Below are 22,355 nucleotides of genomic sequence, written 5' to 3'. Positions count from 1 at the left end.
CGCGCGCTTTGGTCAGCCTCCCTCGCTATCATGCAGACGAGGAGCTGTCGACCACTTGACTGCAATCGATAACTTTTTAAAAATTCCGTCATTTTTTCAATTCTGAGGTCGGTTCTCTGCAGTTCTTTGTTCTGCTACATTCTGTGCCAACTCCCTCACACCCTGACGGCTTTTCTGTTTTACTTCCTTCTTAATTTGTCCTAATTACTTGTCTCTTGGTATTTTTCGCGAAAAATTCCCTTTATTTTCTCCCTTCCATTGTGTTCCTAAAAACTACTTCAGTGAAGTGAATATAAATGTTATTATATACTTCTATTTCAAAATTGAAATGCTCATCATAGGTCTGGAATGATATTAGGTTAGTTCAAAATAAAAAAAAACAACTCAAGCAAATATATTATTTTTTAATAACACAAAAACAACAATTTTACCATAATGAACATAAAATATACGTAAATATATATATTATAATAATATATTATTATGATTAATAATGTTCCTAGCAATAATATTCATGTGTATAATACATACTGAACTGAACTAGTTATTGTCAGTCTCACATGAGTGATTCTTCTTTTTTTTCGACATCCTTTTCAGATTTTTTCTGTGGCAACTAGAATGGAAGCCCGTCACCGGGGCGAGGGCCGATCAGTACGCATGCGTGGACGAGGGCGCCTTGTACAGGTAGCTGCCGTGGGTGCTGCCCGGCCCCCGGTGGTTCTCGCCGCTGCCCCCTCTGGGGCTCTGGTGGCCGATTAACCGGTCCAGCGAGCTCCAGTTGCAGGAGTAGTCTATCTTGAGGTGGCCGTGCTTGGTGAGACCGAAGTGGGAGGCGGGGATGGGCGGAGGGGGCCCCCGGGGGTCGGGAAAGGGCCCCGCGCCCCCGCCCAGAGAGTCATCCGTCATGTCCCCCGGGATCTCGTCGCTGTAGTAACCGCTCAGCACGCTCATCCTCTGGTTATCGCCGCTCTCCTTCCACCTGCGGGAGAGAGAGAACAGCAAAGGCGCAGTCAGAATCAGCCTCGAGGAGAAATGCTAGGTAGAGCCAGCGCACCAGCAGGTTGGGGGGCACCAGCACCAAACGGCAGGCCGCGCCGGGCAGAAACGGCCTCGTTGGACAGCTGACGGAGTACCAACCCATTTAATATACGCACATACCAGGGGTTGGCATCGGTGCCAAGGAATACCTTAGGATACCTGCCCCCGGTACTGGCGCCTAGGACGTTTGACCTGCATTCTGGTGCCGAGGTGCTTTAGGTGCCTAGTTTAAGCACCTTAGGCAACAGGGCAGAGTTCAAATGGTTTGTATCATTATAATAATTTATGGTGGATTGAAATATCGTCGAAACTCTCAGCCACCTTCACGCCAAAACTTCCCATTCTGACCACTCAGAACATTTCCCTGTCCGTTTGCTCAATATCATAAGCAGGTGAAAATATACTGGTTCCGTTTGTATTTTAAACAGGAGTTGGTGAAGGCGCCGACGTTTTGAGAGATTACTAAGATTCTAGCCCTAGGCATCGGTACCGAATGTTTGGTAAGAAGAATTATTAACCATTTTACAGGTCCTATGTGCCAGTAACGGAAATTCGTACCTTAGGTATTGGTATAGAGCTGTCGGTAACTACATACGGGGTCGCTTCAGAAATTTACTTTAGGGTGTAGCGAGGGAAGCAGTGGCGTGAGCCGAATATTTACTGTATTGACAACCACACAAGGGCAGTACGCCTCGAGCTGCAGTGTTTGAAAGGCCGCTCGTCGTTTGTTTACTGTAGCGAATCAAAATGAACAGTACAATTGGAAATATCGCCAAATGAGAAGTTAGTTCAGAGATAACGTTTTTAACTGATTAAAAAAACTTCAAAGCTGCTGGTATTCATCATTGGGAAATGTCTGCTGTCACAATCGCGGTAACAATGTATTTCATGACGAGTGCGGGAAGCGCTGAATTCAGACCTTCTCCGTTAAGCGTGCGCATGATCTCAGATCGTATTGTTGGCATTGATAAGATGACAGTGCACACACCATTATCACTGAAAGTTTGGCGATGCGAGAGATATGCCCTGAACTCCTCCCGAAGGACTTACGGACGGATGACTGAGAGCTAAGTCGAGGGTCTACTTGGAAAGACCTTTTGCAAAGCATCGTGACGATTCCCCAACCCCCTCACAGTCCCGACTTGGTACCAGCGGACTATTTCCTATTCCCAAAAGTGAATTGCTCCCTCCCTCATAGGACACCACCAATGGGACATTAAGTGCCGTCAAAGAAGCTTGAACGCTTGTATCCTTAAGGACCTTCCGGAATCCAACTACCAGAGAGGCTTTAAGTCTGCAGACTGCTAAATTTTACCAACCCTCAAGGGATGTACTTTGAAGATTTTGAGAGGCATTGTAATGATCTCTGAAAAAATCTATTTTTACGAAAATTTTGCCGTTACCCTTATATGAAAACTATGGCGTTAAGGATGTTTATTTTGAGTCGCTTAAGAGGACTTCTAAGAATGAAATCATTGTCGCTTTCCGATCTCATATGAGTCACCACTGCCGTGTCTTTCAAATTACGCGCCATTGCACTCATTATTCATTTGGTAAATGAGGGCTAAATATCACAAAATATTTCGACTGCCGTCCACGAAAGACGTTAACGGACTTCCCACTCAGGAATACCCTACTCGGCCACGTTCGAACTGTTAAGTACTTGTATCTATAGTATTTTAGGACTCGGGTCCACGTAGACGAGGCCCCGCGGGCATGGAGGGACCGGTCTCGCATCCCGAGCGCAGATCGACGTACTAGCGGCCTCGGCGCACGTGTTTCCAGTCGGGCGAAAAGCGGTCAATTGCCCCACAAAGCCGGGCGCCCGTGAAACGAGGGGTTGAAGAGTGTGAAAGTGGGAGTTTGGGGTGCGTGGAATGAGCTCGCATTGAGCAGTTGGACGTGGAAAGTTTGAGTGGGGAAGTGAGAGTGGAAGGAAGGGTGAAACTGAAGTTGAAAACGATGAAAAAAAATCTTTCACTCCCCCCGACCGTTTTCAACCCCCTTTTTTGAGAGTGCAGGTGAGAGATTTCTCCAAGGACGATAATACTTGAGCCCTCATCATGTGACCAAATAAAAAATGAAATTTCACGGCCGACAAAGAGTCTTTTAATATGTGGCCTACAAAAAAACATCTGCTTCTCTCTATAATGTCGAGTTTAAGGTGACATTTGTCGGGCAAATGCTCACGTATGGTCGAAATAGTTTCAGAGCAAAGTAACGGCATCACCTGAAATCACCCATTGTTCTTTCTTTCAATAGGAAAATAATTTAAGGAAATAGGAAACAATGAATTGGAAATAATTGCTATAGGTTGTGTATCTTTTTTTAATGAGAGCAAATATTCTATTTCAACCACGGTAAACTGGTGTGTAAGAGTTTATTTTATGCAATACCCTCGCACTCGAATACTAAATTAAAGGCACACTAACATTTTAAAAAATCTCTTATGGAATAAATAAGGCGACAAAACAAATAATTAACGAAAAATTATAAAATTTATCATAAAAATGGAACACACTTTCTATACGACTGGATACTTGTCTGTTGTGATATCCTTCACCCAATGTTAACTTTCGAGTCCTATGGAGGCTTTGTGGTGATGTCTTTTGGGGCAGCCGTGGCCGGACCGTTCGTACGTATACCGCAGCTCATCATATGTAAGTGTGAAGCGGAATCTTCTATTTCGATGCACCTCTCAAGTTTTCTTTTTCTAAGCAACCTCAAAAAATACACCTTTTTTACTAATTAGATTTTATTAAAGAAAAACTGGGTGAAACAATTGTCACCTTGGGAACAATGATAAATGCCACTTTGTAAAAAAACACCAATAATAAAATGTCTGCTTTTATTTTCCACAAGTACTCATCTAATTTTTATTTCTCTCCCACAACTTTCTCATTTTACATCTATAACGTTTTATATGCCTTGTCAACTTGACTTCCAATTTTAATAACACTGCGGGAAGTGTTACTATAATACCATTATCGTCATGGATTCAATTTTCCGAATAAATCGTAATCAAATGACCACTCAGCAGATTTTTAATCAATTTTCTATGTGGTTTATTTAATAAATATATTCATTTAATGACTATATTACTAAAATAAATAGATAAAAAATAGTTCACTTCACTTCGAAAATTTTGACACCATTGGATAAAAATGAACAGTCAGAAGGTTGACTTATTAGAGAGCACAAAGTAACCATGGCCCATGGAATAACAATTATAAGCAGAAATATAGACAATAATTCTGTATCTATTTATACCTTTGTATCTACATGAACGCCAGGAACTCATGACTTAACCGTGCCCCCTCTGAATTACGAAGGATCAACTCTCAACGTTTCGATCAACTCCAAAGGCCATCGGAGTAGATCGAAATGCTCTTCATCTCCACAAGCGCTGGATTAGCAGGTTATTTGAAATGTTAATGTGAAATTTAAGCGAAGTTCTTTTCTACGAAATCTACGTAGCAAGTACATTTATTATTGAACGTGGTATTAATTAAAACTTATAAAAGTCCAAGTTATCATCGTATGTGATCATGAACTTGCTCCAAACGTGATCCCTTCCAGCGTGATCAAATTAAGTGCAGCTGAGAATTGAGCTGAGAACATTCAGTCCTTATGGAGTCTCCATTCTTACTCTCTTACCGTCTTCTGTGTGTGTCCCGTGCATTTTCGCTCAAAGTTCGTCTTATCTGTGACCAATTGTTCTCATTTCTCAACTTCACTTTGACGTCGCAATTGTTCCATTATTGCAGGGGCCTCCTCTGACGTGTTTTTACAACGATTGATCAATTATTCACTCATTGAGTTCGACGTGGAAAAATCATGCAACGATGTCAGATCGGCAAGTCACGGCATTCTTTTGAATTTCGTCCCACTTAGAATTGACATTCGCTGTTATAACAACAGCAGGTATTTCATATTTCCTCACATTAGCGTCTTCTAGCGTTTCGTTTTTCCTTACAGTGCATGAAACTCGACGAATTTTTACACACGAGGTGTGTTCAAAAAGGAGCGGGGATTTCGTGATTTTGTATACTGCATAATGAGTTCATACCACAAGGTCAAACGACCGATAGTGAATACTGCTCACAAGTTCAACGGCGCCTGCGTGAAGCAATACGAAAAAAACACCCCAATGTGTAGTAAAACAATTCATAACTTCTGCATCACCACGGTAATGGACCTTCTCACACTGTTCACTGCTTTTTCGTGAATTTTTTGCCAAAAACAGCACTAATAATTATGTCCCAGCCTCCATATTCACCAGATATGGCCCCGTGTGAGTTTTTCCTACGTTTGCGTCCAGGGCTCGTCCTCCACACATCTTGGCTATCTTTAAAGAGCTTGAGCCAATTAATAACTGCAGTTTGTGACATGCTTTCATCCTTGAACACTCGTCAAACAATATCCAACGTCTCAGTATCGGATTTCCCCAGTCTAACACAAAGTTCGATGGCGTGCGGCTGTTCAATCTTTCGCTGCAATTTGCGTTTGTACCGAGCCACTCGACACGGATTCACTAGAAACACGATCTAGGCAGAACGAACGCTCGCAGGCGATTGGCGCTTGCCGTGCGTCAAAGGTCAGACTTCCTGCCATCGAGCCGGCGCCGTGTGAGCGCACTGTGATGCACAGTCTTGTCAGCAAAAAATGGCTACCGATACTTTTTTTTTACCTTGTATAGTGAACATTTGTTCAATTGAAACGATAACAATTGTTTTATTTCCCACTACGCCAGTAAAAATATAATTTACATTACTCACTCTTAACTCTTAAATGGTTGCACACGTGAACGATGATTCCGCTTGTCGGGACACCTTGTAAGCTTGCTTAAGCTTACATAATACTGTCTGTGCATCACTTCATCTGCTCCCGAATGCCGAAAGTATATTAATAGACCAGCTTTCTCCATCTCGTTTCTCGTTTTCGTTAAAAAAAATACCAGATAATGACATGTTAAGGGAGGAAGTAGGCGTTTTCGACCTGAATGTTGAGGGTGGGTAATATTCTACCGAAGAGGATGTAATTGTAGGTTACATTTACGTCCTATGATTACTAGAATACAACCGAAACACAAAGGAGGGAGCATAAAACAGACAAATGACATTCTCAGCGTAGCCTCCAAAGCAATATGAAGTGTTCGGTTCTCATGGTCGTCTCCGCAGTGCAATTGTGAAATGAAGAATGCCGTTAAATAACGCACCGCTCCTTCTGTCTCTTGGCACCGAGGGGTCGCTTCTCAGGCAGGCAGGTGGGATGTCATTGAACCACAAATGAAACCCACAGGCAAGGTGAAACTCCTCTCGTTTGAAATTTAATCCACTAAATTTGGGATGGAGCGAGGAATAAAACAATTATTTTCAAAAGATTGGAAAATAAACAATATGGCGAAAATAGTTTTATCAATTGAACTACTTAGAGCAACGGTTTTTATTGATCCTCAAAGACTTTTGAGGTTAACCGTGCAGGAATTGATCCTCTACCGTTCCCTCGACGCTCTTATTTTCTTCGTAACAAATAACTGATTTATTTTACTTTATGTATTCCAAACGGGGCACCCATTATCAGTAAATCTATTCAGAACGCTTTCATTTCTCCTTGACGAATCTTTATCTCGACAGGGAAACATGTTTGCATGCAGCCTCATTACCGGCATTTTCAGTTTTTTTTAGCATTTTTAATATCATCAACTGCAACTCGTGAGTGAAATTAAAAAAATAACACTTTCCCGTTCTCATTTCCATTTAAAAGATTCCTCCTTCATCATGAACGCATGGTTGGTGTAAAATATATCGGAAAAGATTCAGAAAAATATATTTATTTCATATATTGAAGGGCAAACGTCTTGATGGACGACCAGGCACACCTGCTCCAAGACAACCGACTACCAGGCAAGAAACGGCATCGTGACGATTCCCCAACCCCCTTACATTCCGAACTTGGCACCAAAAGACTACTTCCTATTCCCGAAAGTGAAATCCTCCCTCCCCCAAAAGACTCCACCCTGGGACCCTAAGTAACATCAAAGAAGCTTGCACACCTTCCCATAAGGACCTTCCGCCTACCAGGGATCCTTCGTGTCGTGGAAAAGCCACTGGCAAAAGTGTATAGAGGCTCAAGAGATGCACTTTCAAGAATTTCAAGAGGCCCTGTAGCAATATCTAGTATTAATCTATTTTTACAGATATTTTTAATAGAAACCATGCATGTAAACATCAGCAAAGTATAGTAATCAACCCTAAGTTCTGTTCGGTAGGTGATGGTAGAATTCACCCAGTAATAAACCCGAAGGCGTGTGCAATTCTCACATCAGGGTGATAAGGGGGGCCGTTCCTTTCCCTATGGTTTCCCAGGAAGATCTGGTACCTGAAAAATTACGCAGCTTGAGGGGAGCTAAGAGTGTCCAGAGAGGCTTGCCCGGGAATCGAACCCGGGCGGGTCAGTAGTCCAACGCTCTACCCCTGGACTGACGCGACCCACTCACGCGCGTATGATAAATGGTATTCCTGAATTCATTCATTGACGCTAATCTTGTTCTATCATATGAATATAGTATTTCAAAGCGAACATTCTCTCCTAATGAGCATCACATGCCATACTCCTATCATGCGTGGCTGAATTGGAGATTATTATCAAAGCAAGAGTGGGAGACGGACGGCAGACGCGGGCATTTTCACGTGAGGCACGCAGTTTCCGAGGAATTCAGCGACATGGCCGAAGCGAAAGATTCATGCAATGCAAACCAATATACGCTCGGCTTTTTTTTCGCCCGCCAAATGAATGACTCTTTACAAGGAAAGCGTAAAAGGCGATCACAACCCAAGAACTATGGCAAATGCTCTAAGTAGGCGATAGTTAATCTTAATGGACTGTGAGTGAAAGTTAACTTTCCACAATTATAATATGAAATGCAAATTTATACATCCCTTTCCTTAATAATTGGAGTCACATATCGCAAAGAGAAAGCTTTTTGGAGGGCATTGCGAAGGCAAGCGGATATCGAGGATGAATAAGATAATATTTTATTGATACTGGCATTCGCTTTAATGTGAGGAGAATTAGTGAAACACTCCTTTCGGTTTATTAATAAACAACCTTGGTGATCATTTATTAAATAAATTATGTTATTAATTACAAATTTATCATTAATAACCACAAAGTTTTGCTTTTAAAATCGGAACTTCGCAATCGCGGAGAAATTAACGCGCGAATTAATCACATTTTACGACACCACGCCACCCAAAGTCTAATTAATAAAACAAACTATTGAATAACTCGATTTCCGCATTTCCCGCAGGCAGTTCCATTGTCCGGCGAACCGTGTCGTCTTTCAACAGCAAACAGTGCGGCCGGGGTCACACTTTTTTTATTTGACTTAGACACAGAAAGTTTTCTCGTTTGCAATTGAAATAGGTCGGTAAATAGCTGTAGCGATATATTCTAAAGCAAAATTATAGTAGTACTTACAGAGAGGGAAGCAGATAGTCCGGAAGTGAAAGGAATCATATTCTATAAGATGAAATGCAAACACAGGATTCATTTACTACCTGGGAGTAATTATGAAAAGAGAAATCGAAGTGATTAACAAATATATTACTTTCTTTGGCATGTGCTTTTCCTAAATACGCAGATCGTACAGCAAAATCTACGGTGCTTCGAAGTGCTTGTCTTCATTACGATCATATAATTAATAATATGCTATTTTTAAACGAGGGGATCTGGATGTTGCAGTGGCTAACGTGCAGGCTTCCCGCCGAGAGGACCCGGGTTCAAAAGGTCCTGGAGACAACAAATATTTTCTTATTAATTAACTTCAATATATTTATGGGATACCGCCTGTGTTTTGATAATTTTCTCTCTCTCCACATAACGGGGTTATTCGCGCCAGCATTAACCACACAGGGTGCACCTTGATTTCATCAAACGAAGAATCATATTCGATTTAAAGAGTCATAATTACAACCTGTTTAATCGAAATAGTTTTGTAATCAAATTTGGAGTACTTGAAAGATGGGAATTTCACGCAGAATGCTATGAACGAAAAGATAGCGTCGCACTACAATTATTCAGCATGAATTAGGCCGGAAGAACGTAAATTACATTCACAAACTAGACTACTGATATACGAGCCGAATAAGAATCAATCACTTTCCATCCTGGCCCATTAATAAGAATTTTATTCCCGAAACTGCACCGAAAATTGAGAGCCATGACGAGGAGATGACTTCGAAAATGACCTGCTGAATGTCTGATGGATGGGTAAAGAGAATTCCTTTCCCTCTCGAAAGCAGTCACCAGTACGGCAGTTTGAACACCTAGACCGTTAATTGATGCGGAAAGTGAATACTCGAGACGATTTGCTACAGAGGATACTATTAACTTATCACCACCCGCACATATGGCATCTTTCTGCGCAGGCTTAAGAACGCGTCATTGAGTAATGTACAATGTTTGGAGATGCGACACTCAACCACTTAATTCGCACGAATTCCAAGGTTAATCGATCCATATCAACGGCTATGCTCCAAACTAACGCACCCTCCAGTACGCCCTCGTGGTGGATTGCAGGGTGAGATGTAACGTATCGAAGTATTGAAATCTCCTTCTCCCACGAAGTTTCATTTCTACGAAGGAGTATTAGAAGTTTTCAGCTAATTGCTGGTATTCAGCGGCGGAATTTCTGGTACGATGATGTGTTTTGCAAACGCGAATTGTCAGAGGAACATATATACTTTAACCGAAGATTATATATATATATATATATATATATTTATTTATTTATATATATAATAGTATATGTACCACCGAAATATATATATATATATATATATATATATATATATATATATATATATATATGTTTTCGTAGACGTAACACGGTAGTGCCGAATAGTACATTACACAGTAACAAACAATATAGAAATACAAAAAAAGGAACACTCACGTTATTTCTTGATAATTTAGACGGAGTAGAATTCCGTCGAAATTATCAAGAAATAACGTGTGAGTGTTCCCTTTTTTGTATTTCTATATTGTTTGTTACTGTGTAATGTACTATATATATATATATATATATATATATATATATATATATATATATATATATATATATATAATATATTTTATATATATCTATATATATAGTATATATATAATATATATATATATAGTATGTATATATATATATATATATCCCCCTCCCCAGACTACAACCTTGACGTGGTGGAAGCGCTTGTGCGTTCCGATCACCCCTAGAGCTGTGCTAGCGGGAGTAATAATAATTGCTCCTGGTAGGGTCACCCATGCCAGATAGGTCAAAGGTTAGGAGCCAGACGAAACGCAGTCCACGCAGCGTCTGTTCTTCAGTGAGGCGGCTGCAATGGCGTCTGACCCCAATAAGTGATGGTGTCACCTTAAAAACACTAATGAGGAAGGCAACGGGAAACCGCCCCAATTATCATTCCCAAGATAAATGTTATGGTCACTAAAAAGATTTTGTATTCTGGCAACTACGGGGCTCGGCCCAATCGGCCGTGTGTCATGCCCGGAAGCGAGGCTTCCGCGGTCGTCATCCCACGAAACCCTTGCAAGGGAAAACCGGAAGTAGCAGGACAGAAGACGCAGAAGAAGAACAAATTAGTTAGAATAGGAACATGGAATGTTAGGACAATGATGTAGACAGGGATATTGGAGAATGTTAAGCGAGAGATGGAAAGGGGAAATATAGATATTTTAGGTCTATGCGAGGTGAGATGGAAGATAGCGGGGATTACTGGAGTGATCAGTATAGAATAATATACAGCGGCGGGGACGAGAGCCAACGAGGGGTTGCCATAGTATTAAATGAGGAGGTAGAAAGAAGCGTAGTCAATATAGAGCAGGTAACGGATAGATTATTACTAGTGGAGATAAGAGCAGAACCGACGAACTTAGTTATTATTCAGGTATACATGCCACCGAGCAACCATAAGGAAGAAAAGGTCGATAGAATATACGATCAGTTAGAGGACATAATCGCGTGTGTGCCTGCAGGGAAACATTTGATAGTGATGGGGGTCTGGAATGCGACGGTAGGCGGAGGAAGAGATGGTGATGAGGTCGGGGACTACGGTTTAGGCACGAAGGATGACCGGTGGGAAATCAGTTGAGTTCTGGAGGAGACAGGGGTTAGTCGTCACCAACATTTGGTTTAGCCACCACAAAAGAGGCAAGTATAATTGGAAAATGCCAGGTGACTCAGAGAGGTATCAGCTAGACTATATCCTGGTTAGACACAGGTTAAGGAACAGTGTGATAAATTCGCACAGCTTCCCGGGAGCGGATGCGGACTCTGACCACAATTTAGTTGTTATGAAATGTAGCGTCCGTTTAAAAAAGATAAGGCAGGGGCAGCGAGTTAGGAATGGAATGTAGAAGCATTAAATGGTTTGAAAAGGAAGGAATAAAAACAAGCGGTAGAGGAAATCATGGAGGATGGTAAAGAGCTAAGTACTATCAAAGAAAAATGGGAAAGTATCAAGAAAGGCTTGTCTAAAGCCGCAAAAGACACTATTGGAACCTTTAACGCTAAAAGGACTAGGAAATGGATCACGGATGAGATGATTACAAAGATGAATGAGCGGCGAAAATGGAAGAATGTAAATACTGAATCAGGCAAAATGAAGTACGAAGAATTAAAGAATAAATTGAGGCGGGCAACAAATAAAGCAAAAGAAGCATGGTGGAAGACGCAGTGCGAGGATATGGAAAGTCTGCAGAGGAAGGGTGAAATCGGTGCGCTGTACGGAAAAGTTAAATCTTTATCGGGAAGTAAGAAAGGGAGATCAACGATAGCAGTTAGAGATAAGGCGGGTAAGGTAATAGTTGACGCAGGGAAGATCCAAGAGAGATGGAAGGAATATATAGAAGAACTGTATAGTAAAGAGCTTAGACCAACAAAGTTAGACATTGAAAAAGAATATGACGTAGAGGCAGATAGCTTAGGTCCAGGCATACTCGACGATGAGATAGAAAGGGCATTGAGGGAGATGAAACTAAATAAGGCCGTGGGGGTGGATAACATTCCCGCGGCACTACTAAGAGGTTTAGGAAAATGTGGGAGAAGAGGCTATATGGACTGACTCGTAGTATCTATGAGTAATGAATCTGGCTGGAAGACTTTGTGATATCAGTGTTAGTTCCTATTTCGAAAAAGGTCAAGGCTACATCATGTGAGGACTACAGGACAATAAGTTTGATATCCTACGCAGCTCAAGTTGTCCTCAGGATCATAAATAAAACGATAGAGAGTAGGGCAAATGGTTACTCAGGGGATGATTAGTTTGGGGTTTAGGAAGGGGAGAGGTACGCGTGATGCCATTGCAGTAATGAGATCAATAAGCGAGAGGAATATAGAATACAAGACGTATTTTCCTGTTTCGTAGATTTCAAGAAAGTGTTTGATAGAGTGAATCGGGAAAACCTAATGAGTATATTGAAGAAAATAGGAATAGATTGGAGGGACAGGAGGCTAATCCGCAACCTGTAGATGGCTCAGACTGCTCAGGTGCGAGTGGGGAACGGGGAATCCGGATGGGCAGTGTTAGGAAGAGGTGTAAGGTAGGGTTGCCCATTATCACCGTTGCTGTTCAACCTTTATGCAGAAGAAATGATTAAAGAGGCATGGGAGGAACTGGAGGTAGGAATGAAAGTGGACGGGGAATTCGTAAAATCAGTTAGTTTCGCTGATGACCAAGCTTTAGTTAGTCAGTCGGCCAAAGGGTTGCAAGCAATGCTGATTGAATATGAAATTGGGCAGGGAGATGTTGAAGACTGTAATAGAGGGGAGAATGTTGGGCAAACGAGGAAAGGGAAGGCACAGGATAGGGATGTTGGACGGGATGAAGGGAGGAAGAAAGAACTCAGAGATGAAGACGGACCTGATGTAAAGTAGGATGTTGCGTTTTCCTTGGGGTCACAAATTATTTAATTAGTAATTATGTCCATCCAAAAACCTATTTTAACCGGTAGATTACCTGTATATATATGTATAAATATATATATATATATATATATATATACATATATATATATATATATATATATATATATATATATATATATATATATATATATATATATATATATAGACACACACACACATATATCTTCGAAATGGAACGCTCTTCGGTGACGCACAAAATATGGACGTGATCAGGACCTGATTCTGATGACGACGGCCTAGCCGTCGAAACGTCAAAACAACATGTGTGAGTGTCCTTTCTTCGTGTTTCCATGGTTTAAAAATCTACATCTGTGTTTATATAGATTTAGAAGTACACCCAATAGAGATATAACATTTGGACGGCACAAGACAACACAAAATATAATATATGTGTTCTATTGTGCGCCCAGTACTCAGCCCAACGGAATGTGTAATTCATATACCAGGGTAGGGGGTCAGTTCCGTTCCCTGTGCCGGTTATGGTTTCCCAGGAGCTTCTGGTAGCCGAAAAATCATATAGCTTTGTTGGAGCTGCAGGTGCCCAGAGACTTGCCCAGGAATCGAACCCGGGCCCCTCCGATCAGCAGTCAAACGCTCTACCACCTGGACTGCGGCGACCATGCGTCATACGTCACCGTTAACAACCATGACGTTCTCGGGGTTACAGAAAATGCAGCCATTAATCTTTGTCACTTGCCTTACGCTGAACGAATTCCAGAGGTATATTTAAATGATTCCCACGTGGAATGAACACCATTAATGTAGTGAATATATCGTCACAACCGAAAGACAATTTATAGGACTTCAATTAAATTGTTTAGAGCCTTCTAAATGTGTTTGTGTAATTATCTCAAATATCGGAAGTTTGAGATTCTCCACTAAAGGTTTAATTTTCGTATAAAAAGTAATAGCGATGAAAAATTACTTTGGTGACAATTCGCAACCCACGGAGAATCACGAGTTGTATCAGGTTTGTCTTTTTTTATCGTCGCCAAAGTAGTGGAAATTCCAATAGCTCCCGAAATTAAATGCAAATATTAAAAAACTTGGCTTTTCATGTTTGAAATATAATTAAAAATCTTTCTAAGAAAATCGAAAGTTCAAGCCAAAAATGTACTCCATGCAATGCTACCAACGAACTCGAGATGACTTTTCGTTAAAATTGAATGGTTTTTGTTCTAATATGGTGATGAAATATGATGCAGGAGTCAAAAGTAATGATTTAATCATTTGATGTCATTTATTCATTTCACTTAAGAAATATTAAAAACATTTAATTTACAAGTCGGAATAAAATTAAATATTGTGAAGATATCAGGTACATTTGTAGGTGCGTGTGTATGTTAGTTGGTGGTTTTTGTGTTTGCGTGTGAGTCGGGTGTAAGGGTTTTTGCATGAATGTATGCCATGTTTTGTTTGTGGATTGTATAAATTTGTGGCTTTGGCATGCGGTTTTTTTTCTTTTCTTAATTATGGGTGGTGCCCTAACACCCCCCGCCACACGCCCTTTTCACGGCTGGCGGGGTATTAAGTAGATTTAGATTCACTTATTTCATCGAAATGGATCTTCAATAACTGCATCTGTCGACAAATATTTGGAATATTTTTAAGGAAATGGAAATTAGAATGAATGCCGCGAAATAAATCGGGCCTGCTCGCACTCCAGCGGCACTCCTGGAGTGAAGGGGAGGCAGGCTCGAAGCGGAGGCTTTCCCTCCCTCCAGCCAATCGATTGATTGTCATCCGCTACTCCAGCCGAGTCGCAATTCGCGCGCCTCGATCCGCTCCAGCGGTCATTAATGGCCAGCTAAGCCTTCCCTCTCTCCCATTCAGCCTATGCCTCACTTCCTGCAACCGAGAGAATGGCCAAGATGGAAAGTGAGGCCCTCCAATGCAATCTCTATTTCTTTCACTCTAAATGAAGGATATCCAGAAGTACTTGTGTTTTATCCCCACTCGTAAATTTCTAACCCATCGGGCTAAAATGGCAATTTCACTTAGTTTTCCTGGTCTCCTCAGATTTTCATGGATTCTGCTGTTCCCGGAAATACAAGGTTTATATAAAAAGCATAAATGGCAATTTTCTCCTACCGTGTGCGTGAAGTGTTGAATTCCGACCGTGGATTAACTGTGCGCATCATCGCAGATCGTATATTTGCATTGATAAGATAGTCACAGTGGACAATATAATCAATGAAAATTTGGCGGTGCGAAAGGTATGCGCTAAATTCGTCCTCCCGAAGGTTTTGACGGACGACCAAGAGCAGACTCGAGAGTGTCTGCTTGCGGAGATCCCATGCAAAGGCACCGCGACGATTCCCCAACCCCATTACAGTTCAGACTTGGCACCTGTAGACTATTTTATATTCCCAAAAGTGAAATCTTTCCTCCATCAACGGACAGCTTCATGGGACCCCAAGTGCAGTCCAATGACATTGAACGCGTACCCCTAAGGACCTTCCGGAATCTGCCTACTAGGTAGCCTACGAGCCGTGGAAAAGCCGCATGGGCAAAAGTGAGTCAACGCTCATGGGATGCACCAATTGAAGAATTTCGAAAGGCATTGTAGCAATATATAAAATAAATATTTTTTTTCTAAAACGTTTATTGATACGTTTAATACGAACTATGCCCATTTTCATCATCATTGCTAAAGATAGAGCCGATTATGCATGAGATTTATTATGTAGTTTAACGTTCGCTCCGTGAGTGATTCCCCTCTACTTCCTCTAAGATTTATGATACGCTACTCAAGTTATTATTATAGCAACGTTTCACAAATCTAGCTCCTCTACACTGCACGCGATCCAATTCGTCAACCAATCCAATTCCGTGAGGATGTTGGGGGCAAAGGAATGGTCGTTGGAAGAAATCCATTGGAGGCAAGAGAAGCGGATTCATAGAATTTTAATTGGTGATGGCATGTTGAAGACTGTGATGGAGGGGAGGGCGTTGGGCGGACGAGGAAAGTAAAAGGTCATTTAAAAGTGGGACGGAATGAAGGGAGATAGAAAGTAGGCGGAATCGTTGAAGGGTTTAGTGCAGTTCACAGTGATACTGTGTGTCGAGTTACGAGAGGCTTAGAAGTTTAGGAGTGACGAGTCAGCGAGTCCATTCAAAAACTGGTAGACTGCCATTATCAATCATAGAATTCATGCAGTTAAATTACGTCCGATATTTTATCTACAAACATCCATCATGAATTATAAAATTCAACGCAAAAATTCTAACAATCTCAATATTCTTTTATCGTTATGCATGTTTAAAAAAATTACATCGAGACTAAAAATAATATCGAAAAAAACGTTAAGGTTAAAAAATTTTCATAAAATAGTATCTCACATTAGATTTTATGAAATTCAGGCAGCTTAAGATCCTTGTTAAATAATTACTTGGTTACAGAAATATACGCGTTTTAGTTTGGAAATTCGCTCCTTATTCTAGAATTACGTCTAAAATTGTTAAATTAAATATACCGTTCATATTTGTTTGTAAAACTTGTCGTGTTATTAAATGGGTGTAACGGCGTCCATATTAACGTATTATAGTAGTCAAGTAGAGAAGATAGATTTTTGGTCAACCCAGGAAAGCACTGTTAGGGCCCAAGCCTCGCCTAACCCGACACTAGATCCCCCATCACTCGACTACGCAATGCATTATTCAACTCCCGAGACTTCCTACCACCACTACCTTCCTCCATCCTCCTCCACAACCACATCTCATAAGCCCCCAGTCCACCGTTATCCCCGTGCTTCAACGTCAACGCCTCCGTCCGACATTACACACACTGCACCAAAGTTCTCGGTAATCTCTTCCTCCCATCCTTCTTCGTCCTTGTCATGAACTCCCTCTTTCTAAAAGCCCTTCTTTACATAACACAATTCTTCTTCTTATTCTCCAGCTAATATGACCACCTTGGTCCAAAACACTTCGTAAACAGTTGAACCTGCTCCAGTTAATGCCCTCCAATCTTAATGTTTATGCTAGACTTCATGTTTCCCAAAAATCTCATCACCTTTGTTTTATTTGCATTGACGCTCGTCCTTTACCTGATTTTGAAATGCGTCCAGCATGGTTCCAACGAAAAAAATATCACTTCATTTACGAGGTAATATCAATAAAACAACGGCCGATAACATGAAATTACCTGTTCTTGCTATCAAGCAGAAAAATAATAATCGAAATGGAAAAGATAACAATTTTACTTTGCATATTTTTTTAAATATTTGTAATACAGTACTAATAAATTTCCACATTCATGATTTATTTTGAAAATTAAAAAATTGTTAAATTACTACCCGACATCTGCCATAATTATTACACTGAAGAGAGACCGATTCTGCAATGAAAATATTATTCCATATTCCTCCTGATTCCCCCCCCCCAACCCATGAAGGGATGGAGTCGACCTCGCATTCCAAACTCGATCAGATCGGAGATGCAAACTTCAAGAGGCCATGCCGTATTTTGAGTGCATTTGAATGGACAGATTCAGGTAAGAAGGTGTGCCTCGTGTCACGCTTAACGTGATGGGTTAACAGTGATCCACTCCTTGAGACACACTGCGTGCAGGATGAAGACATTACTCCTTAAGAGCCTCCAGTGTTTTGCTCGAAAGGTCTTGCCAAATAACCTTTGGGGCGGGCCGAGGGGAGAAAGACAATTTGTTAATTTTCAAACTATGTCGTATCAATGAGCAGATGATTTTGTGTCAATGCCGCAGGTAATAAAATTCGTAAGGTGAATACAATCCTTTCGGTAGGTAATAAGTAGAAATGTACGATGGACAGTTAAGAAGGTTCCCAGAATGAGAAGAAAAACCTCATGGAATCTGACAGAAAAGAAGATACTACCTTGATCAAAACGTTCCCGGAATTTATTCAGAAAATTAAAAATACAAGTTTATTCATCTAAATCTATATTGTCCCCTTCAAAGTAATCCCCATCGACTGCAACACACTTATGCCAGCGCTTGATCCAATCCTCGAAACATTTTTTATATTCGGTTTTCGGTATGTCCATCAGTGCTTCCTGCGATTTTTCCATTACTTCCTCTCGGCTGCTAAAACGCGTTCCCCGTAATGGTTTTTTAACTCGATTGAACAGAAAGAAGTCACAGGGAGCCAAATCAGGTGAATTCGGTGGCTGTTGGATGGTATTTGTTGCATTTTTCGTCAAAAAATTACGAATAATGATAGCACTGTGCGACGGTGCGTTATCATGGTGCAAAATCCACGAGTTTTCTGCCCACATTTCTGGTCTCTTTCGGCGAATTGCTTCACGCAAACGTCTCATAACGCCCAAATAATACTCTTTGTTTACTGTCTGGCCTTCTGGCAAAAATTCATGATGCACTACACCGTTGTAATCCATGAAAACCGTCAGCATTGCCTTCTTTTTTGACTGAAAACGACGTGGTTTTTTTGGTCTCGGCTCATTTGGTGAACGCCATTCACTTGCCTGATGTCTGGATTGCGTGTCGTACTCATAAACCCACGTCTCGTCTCCAGTAATGATCCTTTTGATGAATGTGGGATGGGATTCAGCCTCGCAAATCATGTCTTTTGCGACGTCAACACGGTCTCTTTTTTGCATGAAATTGAGGTCTTTTGGAACCAACTTTGCTGCTACACGACGGAAACCCAAATCATTAACCACAATGTCTTGGGCGGATCCATAGGCAATGTTCAAGTCCTCCGCTATTTCTCTGATGGTTAATTTGCGGTTATTGACCAACATTTCTTTTACTTTATCAATTTTTTCACCGACTTTCGATGTCGATGGTCTGCCACTGCGTTCATCATCTTCGATTGACTCACGACCACTTCTGAACCGCTCGTGCCACTGGTAAACGACCGTTTTTTTTAGAGAATCGTTGCCGAAACACTTTTCCAACATTTCCAACGTCCGTGCGCCACTCAATCCGTTTTTTACGCAAAATTTAATACAAGTTCGTTGTTGCAAATTTAAATCCATTTCTGCAATTGTAAAAAATCGCCAACACACACAGAGATAGATGTACTCTTGGCTACGTAACTTTTGCAAATGTCAAGTTATGACACTAATATTTAAAGGGAATATCAACAACAGATGTACCAATTTAACAAAAAAAAACAGAACTCAAATCGGAACGATGGGAGCGCCACACGGTGGTTATTCCGGGAACTTTTTGATCAAGGTAGTATTCGGGACCTAGGGAAAAATCAAATAGGAGATGAAATTCTTTGTTGGGAATGGAAAGATAATAACATGCATTACATTGATCACAGTCTCTTGGGGCTCTTTAAGGGAATCACGCTTGAGTCAGCTCAAGTAGAACGGATGAGTCTTATCACCCAATGATCCGCTCATTTCATGATCGACAATAGCGGGTTTGCACTGTCACATGGCTGATGTATATAAAAAAAATACCTTCATTTTTTCGAGTTAAATGTCTCTTTAAGAGACTTAGACTTCTAGAAAGTTTCAGAACAAACGAGTTCAAGAATGGCACCAAAGAAATTATAATGGCCCCACACTACTCGGGTAGATCAGACCAAAAATATAAGATAAGGGAGATACACTCCTCCTGTAAAGATGGATTAAAATGCTCGTTCTTTTCCCGGACAATCAGTAATCATAATAGTAATAAATCAAAGACATTATAGAAATGGTAAAGGCATTTAGTTCATAAGTCAGGACATGGTTAAACGTTGCATAGACATAAGGTACGGCAGACAATTCGTAGTTGCATGTGTGCGTTAGTTGATCGTGTACATGTATTTGCATACGCGAAAGTTATAAAGGTTTTTTCATGAATACATGCGAATTTTTCGATGTAGTTTGGAATGAATTTATGGCTTTCGAATTCGGTTTTATTCTTTTTTACGGGCGGTAACCTAACATCCCCCGCCACACGCCCTTGCGGCGTGCGAATTAACGATGCGAACGATTGCATGTGCAGCGTAGTCGAAAGATTTTCTAATCAAATGTGTATCCTAATGCAGCCGCCTATTGTAGCAGCATTCGCGAATATGGACAGCGGTGTTTTAAAGAGTGCGTGCGATCGACTCAGGATAACAAGATTGGAGGCGGTCATTTACACAGGTGAAGGGGGTAATTACATTGAGTAATGTTACTCTCTTGACAGACACCACTACTTGTATGTGAAAGGATTTTCATTTTCATATATATTTTTTTGATAAATTTGCTTTTAAACAAAAGTTTAATATGCATGGATTTAAGGGCCTCACCCTGTGGATAACACGCGCCACTCATTTCACAGCGACTTCGCAGTGAATTTCCTGATGAAGTCAACGACCGGTAAAGGTCCAGCATTCCGAGGGATATCGCACATCTCTGTCGGCGATATCCAGTTTCCATTAAAATCCAACCACCACATTGCACATTTGTCGCAACTTTCTTGAACGAGATACGTAGGGGTTCGAGATGGTGCGGGGGCTAACGTACTGACTTCCCACCCTGAGGGCGCGGGTTCAAATCCCGGCGGTGTTGAATATTTTTCAGAGGTATCTCGATCCCTACTTGAGGTGCTTTGTGGAGGGCACTTTGAGTGAGTACGGCGTCCGTCGGATGGGACGTTAAGCTGCGGACCCCTTGGCGCCTTTCGTAAAGAGTAGGCTAATGCCGACGCTGGGTTTCTCTCCACCCTTCATCCTTTCCTGTCCATCCCCTATGGCGCAAATGACCTTAGCTGTCGGTCGCCTCCCCTAAAAACTACTACTACTACGAGATACGTTCCGTGCAGCGAAGAGGAGTTGAATATGCGAGAGGTTATTCACGGTGGTCAGCGGATGCCCGAATACATTTATTTAATGGAAAATAATTTCAATTGCGCATATCAACAGTATCGGAAGTTAGGTTTTACTTAACTAAAGGAATTGGAGGGTTTTAACCGTTCCTTTAGGAGAGCCACATGGCATTGAAACTCATCGCTCAGGGGTTTATCCAAGAGGGTTTCGGCATTAATAAAAAAACGACCCAATAACAGGAATCTGGAAGTGGAATCCTTCATCTACCTGGGCAGCAGCATAACATGGGATGGAAGAAGTTCGACCGACGTCAAGCGAAGAATAGCCCAAGCTAAGAATACATTCATGAAGAAGAGGCAATCACTCTGTTCAGAGAACATAAAACTGGAAACAAGGAAGCAATTCGACAAGACTTTCGTGTGGAGCATGGCGCTCTATGGTTCAGAGACTTGGAACATTGGAAAAATGGTCCAGCGGAAAATAGAAGAATTTGAAACTTGGTGCTGGAGGAGAACGCTGAAGATTAAATGGACCGACAAAGTAAGGAACGACGAAGTATATAGAACAGCAGAAGAGGATAGGACCATATGGAGAACTCTACGGCAAAGAAGAAATAGATGGATTGGACACACATTGAGGCACAATGGATTGATTAGGAATATAATAGAAGGAAAAATAGAAGGGGAGATTTCATGAGGAAGACCAAGAGACATGTAGATAGGAAAAGGAGGACGTAAAACAAAGATGGTATCAAGGATTGAGGGAATTGACATTAATTAAATGGAGTAGAATGGAGGGCTGCAGTAAACCAATCCTAGGATTGAAATACTAATGATGATGGTGAATAGGAATCTATCGGAAAATTTAAATCGTTCCAGAGATAACATTCGTTTCCTCATTGCTAAACCTATGATAGAAATTTTATGAAAATAATGATTATGAGAAATTAATTAGAGCTGACAGTCACAAAATTAATACATTGCCACTAAATATTGCAGACTAGACATATTGGAGACCAGAGGTAGAGTAGATAGATTATTATCACCCAACGGAATGACATGGAAATGTCGCGTAAGGCTTTTCAGCCTTAAACATAATCATTTTTGTCGCTCGCTATGAGCAAAAGGGTGTTTTGAAATGAAATAAGAAATATGATTTTTTTATCTCTTGAAAAATATCAGACATTCCACGAAATTTCACGAATTTTCAATAAAACTCCCTTTCGCGCCGATTTCCCAAACACTTCTCAGATATTCCGGTTTTCCAAGTTATGGCCACCCTGTGTATCGCATAACTCTAATCTTCATGCACTTTGCATCAGAAAATCACCCGCTGACTGCCTGAAGACATTCAAACACCGCTAAGCGGAGAAACCGACTGAAGTTAAAGCAGTGAAAAAATTGTTTTTAATTATAAACACATTGCAGTTAAAACAAACTGTTTATTTCGACACCTATATGAAGTTCACTCATCAACAGTATTCGTTTAATCAATCGATTGCATTCGATTAATAAAATCCATCAAAGAATTCCAACTTCGAGACTCGGGGCGCGCATGCAGGATCCTTC

At 41.0% G+C, this 22,355-nt stretch overlaps 1 protein-coding gene across 1 annotated transcript in view; it reads right to left on the bottom strand.

Annotated features, from left to right (window-relative positions):
- Nucleotides 1-414: 414 nt before the first annotated feature.
- Nucleotides 415-22,355, bottom strand: part of LOC139689704 (uncharacterized) — a 163,360-nt gene continuing 141,419 nt past the window's right edge. Inside the window, exon 3 of the mRNA XM_071586910.1 lies at nucleotides 415-979. Coding sequence (XP_071443011.1) covers nucleotides 649-979 — 331 coding nt within the window. The 3' untranslated portion in view covers nucleotides 415-648. The remainder of the gene's footprint in view (nucleotides 980-22,355) is intronic.

The sequence above is a fragment of the Hetaerina americana genome, unplaced genomic scaffold (assembly GCF_022747635.1).
Source record: "Hetaerina americana unplaced genomic scaffold, ioHetAmer1.1.p SCAF_27, whole genome shotgun sequence".
Classification (NCBI taxonomy): domain Eukaryota; kingdom Metazoa; phylum Arthropoda; class Insecta; order Odonata; family Calopterygidae; genus Hetaerina; species Hetaerina americana.
The sequence above is the reverse complement of the archived record's forward strand: the minus strand, read 5'-3'. Positions and strand labels throughout refer to the sequence as shown.